Source organism: Trichomonas vaginalis, chromosome IV (assembly GCF_026262505.1).
Source record: "Trichomonas vaginalis G3 chromosome IV, whole genome shotgun sequence".
Taxonomy (NCBI): Eukaryota; Parabasalia; order Trichomonadida; family Trichomonadidae; genus Trichomonas; species Trichomonas vaginalis.
The window spans coordinates 14,663,828-14,680,278 of record NC_067206.1 but is presented as its reverse complement, the minus strand read 5'-3'; the positions used below and the strand labels follow the sequence as shown (position 1 = coordinate 14,680,278).

The window sequence follows — 16,451 nt, the reverse complement described above, 5'->3', positions numbered from 1 at the left end:
GTGCCATAGTCGACGAAAATACAAACAAACAGGTTATATATGAGTTTGAGACCAAGAATGGTGTAACTCGACCTGTCCGATTCAAATTCGAATAAAAATTTTTTACTTCATGCAATGTTTAACTATTTCACCATCTTCTTTAACACCCCAGTACTTCCTTTTCGATATTACATGAACTTCGGTGAAAATTTTGTCCAATTTGAATTGACCCATCTTTTCACCAACTAAACCCATTTCAATGAGTTTGTTGTACCCTTCTTCGTTCGTCATGAGTGCGTCAATGTTCTCATAGTAAACCTTCACTTTGGATTTGACTTCGGAGAAGAATTTGTTGTAGTTGTCAAGGACTGCCTTTGCGAACTGAGGGTAAGACCAATGTTCGACAATAGGTTTTAATGTGGTTACTAAGCCACTTTGACCTTGAGTGAATTCGTACTTCAAAACAAAAGGAGAAAACCTTTCAACAAAGTTGTCGACCTTCTCATAGTGTTTACTCTTCATCTCTTGAGGTTTTTTAATGGAATACCCCCATGTCGAATTCATAAGCAATTTGAGTGTCATCGCAAGTTTGGGGTTTGAAGCTTTCCTAATATCATACAGTTGTTGTATGACTTTTCCAACTGTATAGTTCCTTCCTGGGAACTCACCATCTTCGTTTGGAATTCCAGTCGGGATATATTGGACAAACCTCATGTACGCAGCGTTAAGGTCGACATAGTATATTTTTTCATCTGAGTCGAACTTGTCGCAACCAATGGGTCCAGTTTGTGGAAATTCAAGTGAGTCTCTTATCTTCTGAGAAACTTCTCCTGTTATCTCATAAACATCGTCAAAGCAACCTGTTTCATATAAAACCTTCTGACCTAACTCAGATGCTCTCCAATACAATTTGACGTCAATTGGATGTCTCAATGGAAGTTTGTTTATAGCATCTTGAAGTTCTTGCAACCTCATTGGAAGTTCTTCTGGTTCAGGTTGGTATCCGAACAATCCAACTCCTTTTGGAATTGTGTACTTCTTTTGTACTAGAACTTTGTCTGGAACAACTTTTGGTCTTGCTAACAATGAAAAGTTTGTTTCGTCTTTTGGTACAAAAGTTTCTGTCAGCTTGTCATCTGGAATTGGTTCCAACAAACCTTTCTCGAAAAGAATGTTTACAGCTCTGACAATGTTGCACTTGCCTTTTCCGAACAATGGGTTTGTAAGACTTTCGTTCAACATGAAGTGGTTGTGGACAATTGCAATCTTCAACCATGGTAAGTCTTTGTCAACAACATAGTCGTCATGTGAAGAACCTTTAGCTGTAGGTATGTTGACTCGGATATAGACATTTGCCAACGGTGCAATTTTTGCAATTGACCTCTGAGAATGTACCTTGTCTTCACACATGACTCAAGATACTTCATCTTCTCATCTGTAACAAGACCAGAGTTCCTGAGACATGTAAGAATACAAGGTTCATTGACAATTGTTTCAATTGAATTGTAAATTCCATACCTTGTCAAGTCAATGTCAGACTTATTTATGAACGGGAAGTATCCAGCATGTTGTCTGACTGCTTGAGGGTTAGGTTGGTACCATTCGAACTTACACTTGCAATTCCTTCAATTGCATTCAAAATGTCTGAGTCGGAGTCAACCATTTGTTCTCTCTTTGTAGTCTTGAAAGCGTCAAGAAGTTTTGCAGCTGTTTGACATTGCCATTGCATAGTAAATATGACCATCAAATCTGTTATGGTCAATCTGAGATTGTATCCTTTCTTATTTCCGTCTTGAATTCAAGTACTCCCATGAAGCCTTCTTTGTTCTTTCCTTCGTCAAAGTTTACTGTAAAGGTTCGACCAGATGTAATTTGACTTCTAACTTCACGATACTTTCATATGCATATCTTGTTCTTTCCATGGGAGCATGCGTCTTCACCTTTTCCTTTTTTCCTTCTCAAAGGATGCAATTGTTCGTCATGTTTCCAGTAGAATCTGGCAAAGCCGTCGTGTCCTTCAACTTGAGGCTCACTAACATTGAAAGGCAAGTTCATAAGACGTTCTTCTTCTAACCTCTCTAGTCTGTTTGGATAATTTGCACGTGCTGTTTCCAAGTCCATTTCGTAGCGAAGACCAGACAATTTGTCATAGACTTTTATGGGTCTTCCCTTCCTATATTTAAACTTCTTCGAAACTCTCCAACCATATCTTTGCAACTCTGCTTTTATTCTAGCAGATTTTCTATCCATTCTATATGGGGGCATTTTTATAAAAAGAAAAAAATATGTTTTTCTTTACTTTACATAACCGCCTGCTGCCATAAGTCTTTGACGCCAACCCATACCAGCTAATGAAGGTTGACATGGTTTAGTTTGGAAACTAAACTTTGGTTTTGGTTTATCTTCAGTTTTTGGTTTTTCTTCTTCTATCGGTTTTTCGTCACTTTTCGGTTCCTCTGACTTTACTTCACTTGCAGGAACAGTTGTGTCGTCAACATCTTCATAAATATCATATGCCATTTGTTTTTGTTTTCCTTTCAACTTTTTGTGTTTGTTGTAAAGTTTAGAATATTTCGACTCTAAGTCAATGAGATGTTCTATAATGAACTGTTGGTCAGTGAAGTAAACTTTTCCATCTGTTGTCTCGAAAGCTCCTTCAGACTTCAATATTTTATTTGTGAGAGTCTGTTTCTTTTTTGAGATACTAGCCGTTCCATTTCTATGAAAAGTGACTTTGTAGTTAGGGTTTGTATTTCCAGACCTGGCACTTTCTATTATTGAATTTTTCTCTTCATCTGTAAGTTCTTTGACGGGTTTTGACAATGGTTCTGAACTTTTTGTTTGTGGTGTCAAATCTACCGTTTCAACTTCTTCGGTCATTTCATCTCAGTAAAAAATTTTAGTTTGGTTTGTTTTCAACTGGTTGTTGTTGTTTTAAGTCGGTCTAAAACTTCCTGAGGTATAGGAAGAACTTGACAAACACGTTGTGTAACTGCTGGAAGCCGACAAATCCATCTTGAACCCATTTGTCTCAATGCTGTATTGTTCATTTCATCTCAGTAAAAAAACTTTACATTCCCCACGTTTGAGGCGGTTGAGGTTGGTTATTGTTTACCCATTGTTGTGCATGGTTATATCCTCTGTTAAAGAATCTTTCACCTTGGTCCATATAGTGTCCTGCTTGGTTATAGTAGTCATTTGCTTTGTTATATAGTTTCCTGCTTGTCTTCCTACATTGTCCATCCATCCTTGAACTTTTCCTCTTGTTTCAGGATTTGGAATAAGATTTGTTGCATCTCGTGCTACATCCCAACCTTTCTGTACAGTTTGTATAATAGGTTGTGCTTTCTCTTTAAGTATACCTAATGTACTCAAAATCTTCCTTCCAACTCCAAATACACCTCTGGCTATTGTTCCCACTGCGGGTAAAAATCTAGATGCAACTCCTGCTAATGCGCCAAATAAACCCATTTCTTATGGGTTAAAAAATGACGAATCCAAACAAGGACCCCTATGTTTCTAAAGCGACAAAGAAAGCACTCATGATAAAAATCTTTAGTTCAACACCAAATGCTTGGTTTATGGATATCTTGGAAAACATTCCGAGGTATAGAGAAGATGGACCACCATACTGGCTAATATTTGTCGGTCAAAACACAAGATACTGTGAAGCCATACCATTATGGTCCAAAAATATTTTAGATGTGAAAACTGCTTTGACAATATTCGTTGACAAATACCATCCAACAAAACTGACATCTGACTGTGAAAGTTCTTTCAAATCAGATGATATTAAAAACTATCTGCGTTCAAAAAATGTAAACCAATATTTCATTGTCGACCAAAACCATTCTGCTCTTGGTGTCATTGACGGTTGTATAAAAATGTTAAGAGACTTAAACCAACCACAAGGTTGAGGTAGATGAAATGTCATATGACGACAAATATAGACACTTCTCCATGGCAAAGATGAGACAAGTTTTAAATATTTACAACAACCGTAAACAAAAAGGTTTGGGAAACCACTCCCCCGAAGAAATGAAAAACAACCCTGACTTAGAGAAAGACTATATATTTAATAATTTAGTCAAAAGAGACAAACAAGAAAGAATGCCGGGCTTCAAACTTCAGAAAGGTGACAAAGTAAAAATAGAAATACCTAAACGCGACCCATATGAAAATACTATTGACTATGACAACAATGGGAACTCGACAGGTACTCGCATTCGTGTTCGTAAAAATAGAAGAAAGTATACAAGAGAATATTATGAAGTTTTAGGCAAACATGGCAAAATGTACAAACTGCAAGCAGAAGATAAAACTACTATTGTCAGACCTCGTTTCAAACTTGTTAAGGTTCAAGGTGGTATACTTTCAAAGACAGTTCCTAACAAATATAAGACAACTCCTGACGAATATGCTAAAGAAGTTGAAAATGACGACTAAGCAATTCTATACCATGCGTAAACTGTCATGTAAGGTGGCATGTAGTCTTTACTTTGTCCTGTTGTTTGCGTATACCCTGAAACGCGATGTGAATGGATTCCTCCTACATCAGTGTTATCCCAGTAACAATTTATAGCAAACTTAACGTCCTCTTTAACATCATATCCTTTACCTTTTGTCATTGCTGACCAATCCCAAAATCTATGACTATGCAAACCTGCTTCAGATGTACTTAAATTTACGTAGTGACTGTGCGCAGGTAAATTTGCACCTGAAATCGTTTTACTTCCACCTGTTTCCTTTGAAGAGTTTGCACAATACAAAAACCTGTCGACTATTTGAGTCCAAGTTCCAAAACCCAGAACTGTTTCTGGTTTGGTAGAGTTCATTGACGTGTAAATAGAACCTATAGGATATAGTGTTTGAAGTATTTCTGTCTTTAATGTTTGAAGCTCTGTTTTGTCAGCTTTTTTATCATATAAATCTTGAGCAGTGAATTTAACTTTTTTTCATCCTCCATGACATAGACATTTCTACATTTAATGTCTTTCATCGTTGTTATGTCATCCTCCGATGTTAAACCTTGTGGAAAGTTAGGAGGTTTCCAATTTAATACATCCCCAGTTTCTTCAACCGTTCCTTCAATATTTTCTATACCAACAGTTGCGAAGAAATCGTGTGTATGGTTCTTATCTGCCTTCTTTTCAAGGCTAACGTTTAAGTCTGTTATTTCAGAAGATGTATGTGTATGTCCAACGTCACTTTTCCTGTTTAAGGTTTCTTGTAAGTTTGTAATATTTGCAATGGTATGTGTATGTCCAACGTCACTTTTCCTGTTTAAGGTTTCTTGTAAGTTTGTAATATTTGCAATGGTATGTGTATGTCCAACGTCACTTTTCCTGTTTAAGGTTTCTTGTAAGTTTGTAATATTTGCAATGGTATGTGTATGAGTCTTTTTAGAATATTCGTTTTCAGCTCTTGTCACTTCACTTGACATTTTATTGTCAACATATGTTTTGTCTGCTAGTTCAGGATGAGTATGTTCTTTTGTTGCATATGTTGCATCTGCTCTGTCATGTTCTTCTTGAACTTTTTCAATGACATACTCTTTGTCAGCTTTGTTGTTAACATCTGCTTTTGTTGCATATGTTGCATCTGCTCTGTCATGTTCTTCTTGAACTTTTTCAATGACATACTCTTTGTCAGCTTTGTTGTTAACATCTGCTTTCAAAAGAAGTTCATCTATAGGTTTCTCGTTTAAAGTTCCTTTTGTTGGATTTATACAAACAGTATGGTTCTTACTGTCTTGAAACAGAAACTCGTCTGTCAATGGGTTTAATGTCAGTTTTAAGTTTCCTTCTTTCAATGACTCAGATATCTTAGAATAGTTTGAAAAGTTTGTTGTGTTCTTATTTAGAGCTTGCAAAATGAGTTGTCGGTTGTGTTGTATTTCTCTCATAGACGCTGTTTCTTTCGACATTTTTATTCTAGATAAAATATGCTTTCAATAGAAAAAGAAAATTCAAGAGTTGCTACAACTAAACCATTAGATGAACTTTTTACGAATGTCGGTCAAAAGTTTGAGACAGAGACCGTAAAGCATGAAGGCTATCGTTTTGACTACCCGTTAAGATGGTTAAGAGACCCATCCGTCACAAAAGCTGTTGGCTTTCGTAGAATGAAGTTCATTTCAGAAGCCATACATGGTTTCCCATTTACGGTCGCTTTTGAAATTCGATACTATAACAAAGAGAAACGTACGTATGAGAAATTTGAACAGGGAAAACTTTTACAAGTGAATTTGCTTGTAAACTTAGAAACAACTCTTCAAGCTTTTCAAGAAAAAATAAACGATATCTATCTCGAATATGCAAAACAGTACAACATTGACGAAGGAGAATACCATCTCGATATTATATATGACAGGAAAAATGCAACTGTTAAAATCAATAGAATAGAAGACCTTGGAGAAGACGTTTATATTTCTACAAAATATAACAACTTGGCATGGTATAGATTTTTGAGGATGTTAAATCAGCCTGCAGAATATCCAGTACACCCGAACTTTTATGAAGTCGAAAACCCTAATGGAACATATGAAAATGTTTTCGACTCAGATGCTATTATAGTTCATGCTTCATTTTCTGGTGCACAAAACTCTTTTTTATGCTTGGCAAATGACTTTTACGAAAAACCTACAAAGCTATACGAACCACCGAGTGGAAGTATTTCAGACTTTCAAGTATGGTTTACTACAGATGGAAGAAAGAGAATAATTCCATTATACCACGCGTTTTACTTAGAACTTAGTTTCATATACAACTACTATCGAACGGTAAAAATATGATTTTTTAATATGGTTGAGGTGTTGGATTTGGTTGCCAACTAGACTGTGGTGCAGGTTCAGGCTGTTGTATAACAGGAGCTTGCTCTTCTGGTTCAGGGTCTTTAGGTATAATACCAACGAACTGACCTACTCTTTTGCCAATATTTTTGACTCCGTTCCAAATTCCTCTTCCGACAGATTTTATTCCATTCCATATACCTCTTCCAACATTTCGAAAGAAGTTTCCTATCTTACTGAAGAAACCCATTTTACTATATGTAAAAATCTAATGTCCGCCTAGTCTCTTACGTTTCCTTCTGAGTTCCATAGCATTCTTTAACTGGAGCTCATACATTCTATTTCTCCTCTGGTAGAAAACATACTCTGGGTCAACTCCTGTGTTCGCGTCATCTGCATAGAGTTGTTTATATCCCACTTCGGGGTTTGTATAAAACTCTTTCCATCTCATATTTGCATACCATGGTGGCAAACCTAACGCAGCGTCATTTGACATGGCAGTTTGCATTTGTACATCTGTTGGCACTTGACCATAGTTTGCCATTGCAGTTTGTATTCTAACTTCATTTGGAATATTCTCTGGGTTTGGTTGTCCAGGTTGCTGTGCATTCGCTAAGTTCTGTGCGTCCATTTAATATTAGATAAAAATATCTCTTACGAGTACATATACTGAACATTTGCTGGCATTGGTTCATCTTCATATTCTCTATATCTTTCTGCCACGTCAAATAAATAAATGACACAATGGAAAAAACCTAAAACAAGTAGTCCTATTTCAAACCACATTTACTTACTAATAAAATTTCTTTGTTATGACACTTTCTCCAGTTTATAGGACCTCTCTCATATTCTATCTTGTCATATCTAAACTCATAGTCATGTATGTCCTCTAACCATCTCATGACACTTTCCAAACCACTTTTATCGGATGTAAAGTAAAAGCATGGATGGTTATGTAAAACGTCTAAAGTTTCTAAAGAGTCTCTCAAAGTCCAGTCTACTTGGTATTGAAAATCCCATGTGTTATAGAACGGCGGGTCCACTATAAAGAAAACATTTTCCTTGTCTTTATATTTTTCATACAACTCTGTCCAATGACATCTCACAAACTCTATACCCTCAATATATTTTTCTATGTTCTCTTTGAAAACATTTGTATAGTTAAGATATAAAACTTTTGACATAAGTGTTTCAATGTCATGAACTCTTATAGCACCACTATATAATAGTCTAGCAGATATACTATCCCAGTCAATATACTCTGCCTTTTTCAAAACCTCTCTGACAGTATTTTTCTTATCTAATGGTATACGTTCCATCTTACCTATAGGTATCTTTTCTTTTAACTCTTTCAATATTTTGTTTGTGTCTGGTATATGTTTGAGACGGTTCATATAGTTGTCGAAGTCATTGCATATAATCTTTGAGTCAGGAAATATTGTATGGCACAAATGAGATATATAGAAACTTCCACCGAACAAGTCTACAAATGTTAGACCATTCGGTAGTTTCTTAAGTTCTCTCAATATAATATCTTTACATTTACTCTTATTTCCAAAGAACGGTAACGGTGGTTTTGTAAAATTCATTTTATATATATAATAAAAATGTTTTTTCCTGAAAAGTGACAGAAAAGTGACGGGGGGCTAGAGGGCACGAAGTGCCTGGAAGCCCCACTACCTTTTTTTTTTTTTTTTTTTTTTTTGAAAATATATAGGTATTGTATGAAATTCAAACTCTATATTTATTAAAATTCTAAATTTTTAATAAAATAACTTTTCAGAGGAGTATGATTTTGAATGGTTGATTAATAAGTATAAAAATGTCTACGATTTTAAGGAGGGAATTGTTCCTTATGAGGTATACATCATAACTATATACCTCATAAGGAACAATTCCCTCTTGATAGCTGGGAAACTTTCTCTGAATAACTTATCATTTGGAGAAAGTTTCCCAGCTATCTATTAGAAACTAAAGGCTGTGAGGCACTAATATATAATCAGTGCCTCATAGCCTTTAGTTTCTTATTAAAAACGAGAAAACTTTTTCGAAATGATAAACAATTTCGAACAAGTTTTCTCGTTTTAAGGAGGGAATTGTTCCTTATGAGGTATACATCATAACTATATACCTCATAAGGAACAATTCCCTCTTGATATCCTGGATATTTTTGAATATTTTTTTTAAATAAAGTTCTCAAAAGTATTATCAAAAGTGATTTTTTAAAAAATATCTCCAATTAATTAACTAATTAAAAGTATTATATTTTTAAAATTAAATAGTTTTTTCAATTTTTTTGAAGGAATTGAGATACTTCCCACGACAAAAAATTGAGAGGTTTACATTATGACTGATCTTAGCATGCAACAACATTACATACGGAATAAACATTTAATCTTTTACCATTAAAATTATATTTATACGTTATTTAATTTTTTTACGTCTAAGTTGAATAGGATAATAGCCGAAGATATAAAGTAACTATAGTTTACAAGCTAAGGAACAAATCAGCATTGAAACTAAAAAATAACGTATTTGAATAATTTCGTAAAAAATTAGAATTACTCGATATTAAGCATATTGCTTTTCTATCATATATGCTTATATTCTACAATAGTGTTACCAAACATCGGGCAACATCATACGTATAATACAACTTTTTAATACTTGAACGTCAATTTGACAGACTCAAGTTTCGAATTAGAGACCAACTTTCATCAGCACAGTATATGTGCGCAAACTACTGCATAATTGTATGCTTATCTTTTCATTTTAAAAAATAACGTATTTGAATAATTTCGTAAAAAATTAGAATTACTCGATATTAAGCATATTGCTTTTCTATCATATATGCTTATATTCTACAATAGTGTTACCAAACATCGGGCAACATCATACGTATAATACAACTTTTTCGTACTTCTTTATCGAATTTAAATAGAACTAAGTTTTTATTTTAAATAAAAGAGAAATAATTCTAATTTATAATCTCATTATTAATTTATTCTCATTTTAATATTTCATCGATTTTTTATTATCGATATTCAATACAAATGAATTCATATTATAATAGTATCTAGTATAACTAGGTATTCTATCACAGTATTTCTTCAATTTATTATAATATTTCAGCATTTTTTAGTTTCAATGCTGATTTGTTCCTTAGCTTGTAAACTATAGTTACTTTATATCTTCGGCTATTATCCTATTCAACTTAGACGTAAAAAAATTAAATAACGTATAAATATAATTTTAATGGTAAAAGATTAAATGTTTATTCCGTATGTAATGTGATTTGATTTGGATGGTAAGATAAGTTTCGGTATAGTTTTTGTTAATTGATTAAGAATTGTTGAATAAAATTCTGGAACTTCGTCAATTTCTTTGATTCCCTCTTCCTCGCAATACAACTCCATATCATTAACTTGTATTTAAAGGCTTCCATATACAAAACTATATATAATGTTTGAAAGTTAAATCCAATCTTTTTCTATTTCTAAAAAAAATTGAGACCTAAACACGAGATAGCTTTCAGAAAATTTTCAGGGACATTTTTAATCATTTTTTTATTTATTGTAATATCTTTGTTATTAAATTTAAATTGTTTAATATTTGAATGTAAAGAATTGAATAGTAATAATTTTAGTTTTAATACATAGCTAATTGCTAAGCAAAATAATTAATTTATTGTAATTTTGACATGTAAACTAAAGGGGAATTTAGCCGGCCAAATATATGTCACTTTTGACTTCACCTCACTTCCACCATTTCGTCTTATGACATTTTTTATTCAAATAAATCATACTTTTTTTTAAAAAAATTCCCTTAATGCAGTTGTATTTTTAACTTTTTTCTTGTTTGCTTGTTTCTATATCTGAACATAAACATTTGAGCCCAATAATATAATCATTAAGCCGAAATCAAGTTCTGAGCATATGGAAGATTCCAAAAAATTCAAATTTTTAAAAAATAACAAAAGAAATGAAGTTTTTACCGTCAAAATCATAAAAATGAAAAAATTTGGAAAATCAAAATATCAATAAATAGATATACCTTAGGATCTAACATATTTTATGTTCAAATTGCCGGCTTTTTAGAAAATGCAATAATTAATTAGACAGCGGAGGTCAGATATTATGAAAATTCTAAGAACAATAGACTCATATGCAAAATATACTCTGAGTAAACATTTGGTTTACACGGCACTGAAATATATGTCAAGTAAAAAAGATGATGACAGTAAATAGTAGTAAGATATTTTTACTTTCATAGTTACAAAATGATTTCTCTTAAGAAATTTTCGAAGTATTCTATAATAAGTTTAACAAAATAGTATATTCTAAGATCTGAGTATCTAAATGGGTCTGTTCCATTTTTTTCTTATCGTTCAAAAATTTTCCATTTTTTTTTCTGCCAAAATCGCTATTTCGCCGCTGGATATATCTGGAGCCATAATCACAGCGGCATTTGTCTTACCCTTGTGTGGATGAGCATCTATTCGTTTTTCGCGGATGTTGACTCTTTATATAACCTATCAAATTTTGAGATTAGGGGAAACAGGTTCAATATTTAAGGCGTTAACAAGGTTTGCCTTTGTGATTATGGTTGACATATTGGTTTGAATAAATTAGATGTATAAGTTAAAAATGTGAATTGCATCAAAGAGTGAGAATCGATAATATATGTGTTTTAGATGTCCATATGGTTGGGCTATGCTGGTAGAAGTTGGATATAGAATGAATATTAGAAATAATTAAAGAATCAGAAAGTTAAGATGTGAATTTAAGAGAATAGAAGTGGGAGGGGGTCGTTTCTCAAGGTCAGGGCCCCCTTCTAGTCTTTCTGGTGCCGGAAGGAGCGCTTCTGACCGGTCTTGGCGCTCCTTCCGGCATCATCTTTGCATTTCCCAATTGTCGCGGCAAGTGCATTCTGGCACAGCAGGAGCACTTACTGCGACCTACAATTGTGAGTGTCTGCTGCTCTGGCCGAGATTCGCAGCAGACACTCGCAATGCGAAGCAAAGTTCGCCAGAAAGACCGGGAAGGGGGTCCTTTCTCAAGGTCAGGGCCCCCTTAGTTAGTATCTAGTAATTCGGTACCAAGGGTCTACGCCCCTCGGAACCAAAATTACTAGAATTTACAAAAACCGTTTGGCACGTAAAATACATTCGACATTTACAAAAAATAAAAAATAATTTTTAAAAAATAAACTTAAAAATTAACGTTAAAATTTTTGACACTTTACAAAATAAAAAAATATTTTTTTAAAAATAAACTTAAAAATAAATTAACTTAAAAATTTTTTAAATTTATTTTTTAATTCTGTATATACCAAATTTTATCATAAATGCTAAATTAATTTTAGAGTATATCTAACCTCATTTCTAACCTCATGAATTTTATCATAAATGCTAAAATTAATTTTAGGGTAGATCTAACCCGACATCTAACCTCATTTCTAACCTTGTGAATTTTCAACAGTAAATATGCTGACATGAATCAGGTATGTCATCATCAGTGTCATCCACATACGTTAAAGATTCATACCATAAACGAGCTTCACGGGAGATGAGGAGTAATGAAACGATAATTAATAATTTATTAGTAAAATTCATTTTATATAAAAATAAAATTTTATATTAATCTGATTTTTCGAATTCTTCTAACTTCTTCTTCAGTTCTGCTATATTATCTTCATATAATTTAATCTTTCTAAAATCCATTTTATTTAATGGCTGCTTAATTTTTCTAAATTGAACTCTACCATCTTTCATTTGATGAACATAAAAACCTTCTGGAATAGTTCCTGATTTAATGTATTCAACTAAAAACTTTTGTTTTGTTGCTTCAGTAATTTTAGTACTTATTTTATTAAAAGTAAAAAATAAAAAATATTTTTAAAATTAACTTTATTTTTTATCGTCGTTTTTTCCTTAATTCCTGCGGATCAACTAGGTCGGTTGAAGGTCTATTACTTTCTTTATAGTGCTTATAAAGTTTATAAGCCGCCATATGATAAGGATAATTAAACCATAAATACGCTTTACCTAAAGTTTTCAATCGATTATATAAATCATTATTGTTAGGCGTTTCAGGTGGTGCAGGGTATTCGAGAACATCTCTAACCATTTAATTACTTTAAAACTCTTGGTTTCTTTTTAGTTTTTAACAGTTTCTTTGCTTTTGCGATTTTAGCTAAAATATATCTTCGACCGTAATGGAACCAATTCTAACCTCCTGTTTTGGGGTCAAAAGGTCTTCCATAACCGCCAGGGTCATATGGTGCTACCGCAGTTACTGGTGCTGGTGATGGCGCAGGTGCTGAATTAATCGGCGGTGCCTCAATTGGTGGATATTCTGGCTGTTTCTCCTTTTCTTTAAGCGAATTTAATTTAAACTCTTCACCATTCAACTGACCTTTAAAATCTTTTAGCTGCTTAGATATTTCATTATCTTCACCTAAAAGGTTTTGCGACTGGTCAGCGACCCAGTTACCTAATTTCTTTAACTTTTCAGATTTTAATTTTCTGGCAGCAGCTCCCACAAGCATTCCAGCATTATTTTTTAAAGCTTTTGATACAGCTCCACCAGTTAAACCGTCAATAGCTTTATAACCTCCATACAAAGCTGATAGTGTTGAAAATACCATTTAATGCTTATTAAAATCATTTCTCATAATGATTAACTCATAAAATTTTTCATCGGAGCTAAACGTTAATGAAACTCTGACTTTTTCACCACTGAACCTCTTTATTAGTTCATTAATTCTATCAATTATATTAGCACACTCACTTACATCATCAATGATAGTAATATCATCACAAATTATTTTTACATTTAACGACGTCATTTATTACAAATTAATTTCTTCTATTCTTTAAATAATTAATAAAAGACCTAATACGTGTGAGTGGTTCGCGGTTCCTTTCCTGTGTCGGGCTTGTTTGAATCGGTGTAGATTTTTTCAGACCTGTTGGAATAAGATCAGCCCCGGCAGTTGAATTAATCGGTGTTCTATATAAATTTCTATATAAATATGGTCCCGCTACAGCACCAGCAGCTAATAAAAGACCTACAGGAATTACAATTCTATTATAATTCCGCGGTTTAGGATCTTCATCAAAACTAGCCCATGCGCTTTCAGTCGTTGAACTCATTTATATATAATTAAATTTTAATAAGCGATTAATATGAGTTCGATAATAATACTATCTTTTCTGTCATCAGGAAGGACAATATCTTTTAGGCTCGATGGTTCAACTAATTTTATATTAAATTTATTAACATAATTAGTTATTGAATAATGCTTCGGCGGAGAATATAAACAGTTTGATAAACATAAAATAGAATCTTCAGCGAATTCACTTATACTTGATTTAATGATTGCCGCTTCTCTGGACCAAACACCATTAAATGAAATTGATGTTAATAAATAATCATCATTTTTAATGGAAATTGATTTTGGTAAGTACTCCAGGAGGTCATTTAATGTTATCTGTTCTGCTCCGAACTGAGCAAATCGATAAAAGCATTCATCATTATTAATTCCTGTAATCTCTTGAAAATTTTTATTCGTGTATATATTTTCAATCTCATCACCGACAGCACCATCTTTTAAATCAAATATGAAACCAGCTTTTGAATTTGAATTAACACGAAATTCTATTGAATTAGTTTCAAAACTATAAAACATATCAACTTCATTAGGTTGAGGATATCCGGCACCTTTTAACTGTTCAATAAGAACCGATTTAATCTTTTTATTAAATGCTGTCATATCATCTCCTGTGTCTAAATCTATATAAATCTGTAAATCATATTGATGATTATCTCTTATTATTCCAAAGTTATATAATTCAATGGTTCGTCCTGCAGGAATGGTTTTTATCTGTCTTATTTCAATTGCTTTTTCGCCAGTGTTATAATCAACCCAGTGTTTAGGGTATTCATAAATGTATTCACCATTGATTATTTTAAACGGTTGTGAAAATATGTGCTCATAATAGATTTTAATACTTTTATCATTAAGACTGGGAACGGTATTAACAAAATTTCTGACTTGCATTTTTAATTATAATAAAATGAAACATTTATTTGAAGAAGTAGATGAAAAAATGAATGAAAAATCTGATAAACTCAATAGTTCATTAATTCTTCCCTTCAGTAAGGATTATCAGTTCTGTTCAAACGGTGTGTATTTCTATTGGAAAAATGGGTTCGGGAAAGACTTTTAATTTAATTCGTCATATTTTAATTACTGAACGTTTAGGTCTGATTCATATTATGACCAAATCATTATATCAGCAACTTCAGATTCAATGGATTCAACAGCGAAGACGTTTATGGTAAAGTTCAGGCATCAGTAATTAAAGTTCCGGATATAGCGAATTAATTTCTTTTCTTCAACGTTATATAAGAAGAAAGAAGAAATATTATGCAATAGTTGAATTTATACAATCAGGAATGCAAAAGACCTCGGAAGAAATGGAAAGAATTATTGATAAACATCATTTGAGACAGCAGGATGGTACGTATGATATGAAACGATTGACAAACTACATTCTCTCAAAACTTTCAAAATATCCTTTTAAAAAATATCCATCAAACACTTTATTAGTTTGTGATGATTTCGCTGGTAAAGGTTTAGTTTCAAAACCAGATTCACCATTAGCTAATTTAATAACGAAAGTCAGACATTACCACATGACTGTAGCAATACTTATGCAAACGTGGAGGTTTTTAGCATTAAACATAAAACGTTTAATTACTGATTTCGTTATATTTCAAGGTTTCTCAAAATACGATATAGAATTAATTTGGAAGCAATCAGGTATAACATTACCTTTTGATGAAATCTGGGATGCTTATAAATCACTCATTTCACCACGTTCATATTTAGAAATTCATATAATGACTAATACAATTAATGTTAAAAATATACCTTGGGAAAGACCAACATTATTTTAAAGCTTTATTTTTAGATGAGGTTGTGAATAGATTCCATCCATCTCTATCACCATTTCTGTTTATATTTTTGGTGTCATTCATGTCCACACTTTCTGGATCAGTCAGTTTTTGAGGATAAAATTCATGTCACACACTTTCTGTTTGCTTAAAAAGTAGCATTCAAATAAGTTTTCAAGACTTGTCTTCATGTGGAATTATACTGCAAAATCCAATGAATAGAGTCATATAATTCTCAAAGAAAAATAATTTGATATTATATTATGGAATATCGAATTGTAAATAAAAATTAATATACTTTGATATATCAATGCACATTGAGGTGCTTTTCATAGGGGAGATATTGTTTTGAATTATTACAAATCTATCGTAGAGAATCAAAATTGATATTTAGAAAAATTGAAGAATTCAAGCTGAAATAAAGGGCTAACGTGTTAAATCATTTGGTTGATATAAGGGTAAAATGTTTTAATATAATTATAAATAATTGAAGAAAAAACCTATATATTTGATTTTGAAAAAATTGAGAAAAAATAGAAAATAAAAAATTGAAAAATAGATAGTATATTAATAGATAAATGCAATTATTAAAAAAACAAATTTGAATTTTGATATGGGAATAAAATTATTCTCACAAATTGTAAAGATTTGAGAGCGTTTTGAAAAAAATCAAAATTATCAAAATGGATAAATTATGAAAAGATTAATTGTGCATTTAA

The 16,451-nt window shown here is 32.4% G+C and overlaps 8 protein-coding genes and 1 pseudogene across 9 annotated transcripts, besides 4 other annotated features; 2 read left to right on the top strand and 7 right to left on the bottom strand.

The window, feature by feature from the left end:
* Positions 1 to 5,563: part of a mobile genetic element that runs on past the window's edge.
* On the bottom strand, positions 2,361 to 2,859 carry TVAGG3_0093080 (uncharacterized protein; the record flags this gene model as incomplete). Its single annotated transcript, XM_051222504.1, has 1 exon — positions 2,361 to 2,859. A coding segment is annotated over one exon (499 nt), but the record flags the coding sequence as incomplete, so codon positions are not given.
* Positions 5,564 to 5,923: 360 nt separating the features above from the next.
* Positions 5,924 to 6,772, top strand: TVAGG3_0093060 (uncharacterized protein; the record flags this gene model as incomplete). Its single annotated transcript, XM_051222503.1, has 1 exon — positions 5,924 to 6,772. The coding sequence occupies one exon, from the start codon at positions 5,924 to 5,926 to the stop codon at positions 6,770 to 6,772; it is 849 nt and encodes a 282-aa protein (XP_051107489.1).
* Positions 6,773 to 6,776: 4 nt separating this feature from the next.
* TVAGG3_0093050 (serine threonine-protein phosphatase family) lies at positions 6,777 to 7,019 on the bottom strand (the record flags this gene model as incomplete). Its single annotated transcript, XM_051222502.1, has 1 exon — positions 6,777 to 7,019. One exon carries the CDS (start codon positions 7,017 to 7,019, stop codon positions 6,777 to 6,779), a length of 243 nt encoding a protein of 80 aa, XP_051107488.1.
* An 18-nt stretch (positions 7,020 to 7,037) lies between these two features.
* TVAGG3_0093040 (uncharacterized protein) lies at positions 7,038 to 7,400 on the bottom strand (the record flags this gene model as incomplete). The annotated part of the gene is made up of 1 exon (XM_051222501.1): positions 7,038 to 7,400. The coding sequence occupies one exon, from the start codon at positions 7,398 to 7,400 to the stop codon at positions 7,038 to 7,040; it is 363 nt and encodes a 120-aa protein (XP_051107487.1).
* Positions 7,401 to 9,935: 2,535 nt separating this feature from the next.
* Positions 9,936 to 9,964: a mobile genetic element.
* Positions 9,936 to 9,964: a terminal%2Cinverted (terminal inverted repeat of ISTv1 transposon ID:TVAGG3_0093030).
* Positions 9,965 to 12,407: 2,443 nt separating this feature from the next.
* On the bottom strand, positions 12,408 to 12,635 carry TVAGG3_0093020 (uncharacterized protein; the record flags this gene model as incomplete). The annotated part of the gene is made up of 1 exon (XM_051222500.1): positions 12,408 to 12,635. A coding segment is annotated over one exon (228 nt), but the record flags the coding sequence as incomplete, so codon positions are not given.
* A 362-nt stretch (positions 12,636 to 12,997) lies between these two features.
* On the bottom strand, positions 12,998 to 13,417 carry TVAGG3_0093010 (protein of unknown function, DUF4107 family; the record flags this gene model as incomplete). The annotated part of the gene is made up of 1 exon (XM_051222499.1): positions 12,998 to 13,417. One exon carries the CDS (start codon positions 13,415 to 13,417, stop codon positions 12,998 to 13,000), a length of 420 nt encoding a protein of 139 aa, XP_051107485.1.
* A 211-nt stretch (positions 13,418 to 13,628) lies between these two features.
* On the bottom strand, positions 13,629 to 13,925 carry TVAGG3_0093000 (uncharacterized protein; the record flags this gene model as incomplete). The annotated part of the gene is made up of 1 exon (XM_051222498.1): positions 13,629 to 13,925. The coding sequence occupies one exon, from the start codon at positions 13,923 to 13,925 to the stop codon at positions 13,629 to 13,631; it is 297 nt and encodes a 98-aa protein (XP_051107484.1).
* A 20-nt stretch (positions 13,926 to 13,945) lies between these two features.
* Positions 13,946 to 15,854: a mobile genetic element.
* On the bottom strand, positions 14,154 to 14,833 carry TVAGG3_0092990 (uncharacterized protein; the record flags this gene model as incomplete). The annotated part of the gene is made up of 1 exon (XM_001297822.2): positions 14,154 to 14,833. A coding segment is annotated over one exon (680 nt), but the record flags the coding sequence as incomplete, so codon positions are not given.
* TVAGG3_0092980 lies at positions 15,087 to 15,732 on the top strand (annotated as a pseudogene). Its single transcript has one exon. A coding segment is annotated over exon 1 (646 nt).
* Positions 15,855 to 16,451: the final 597 nt, after the last annotated feature.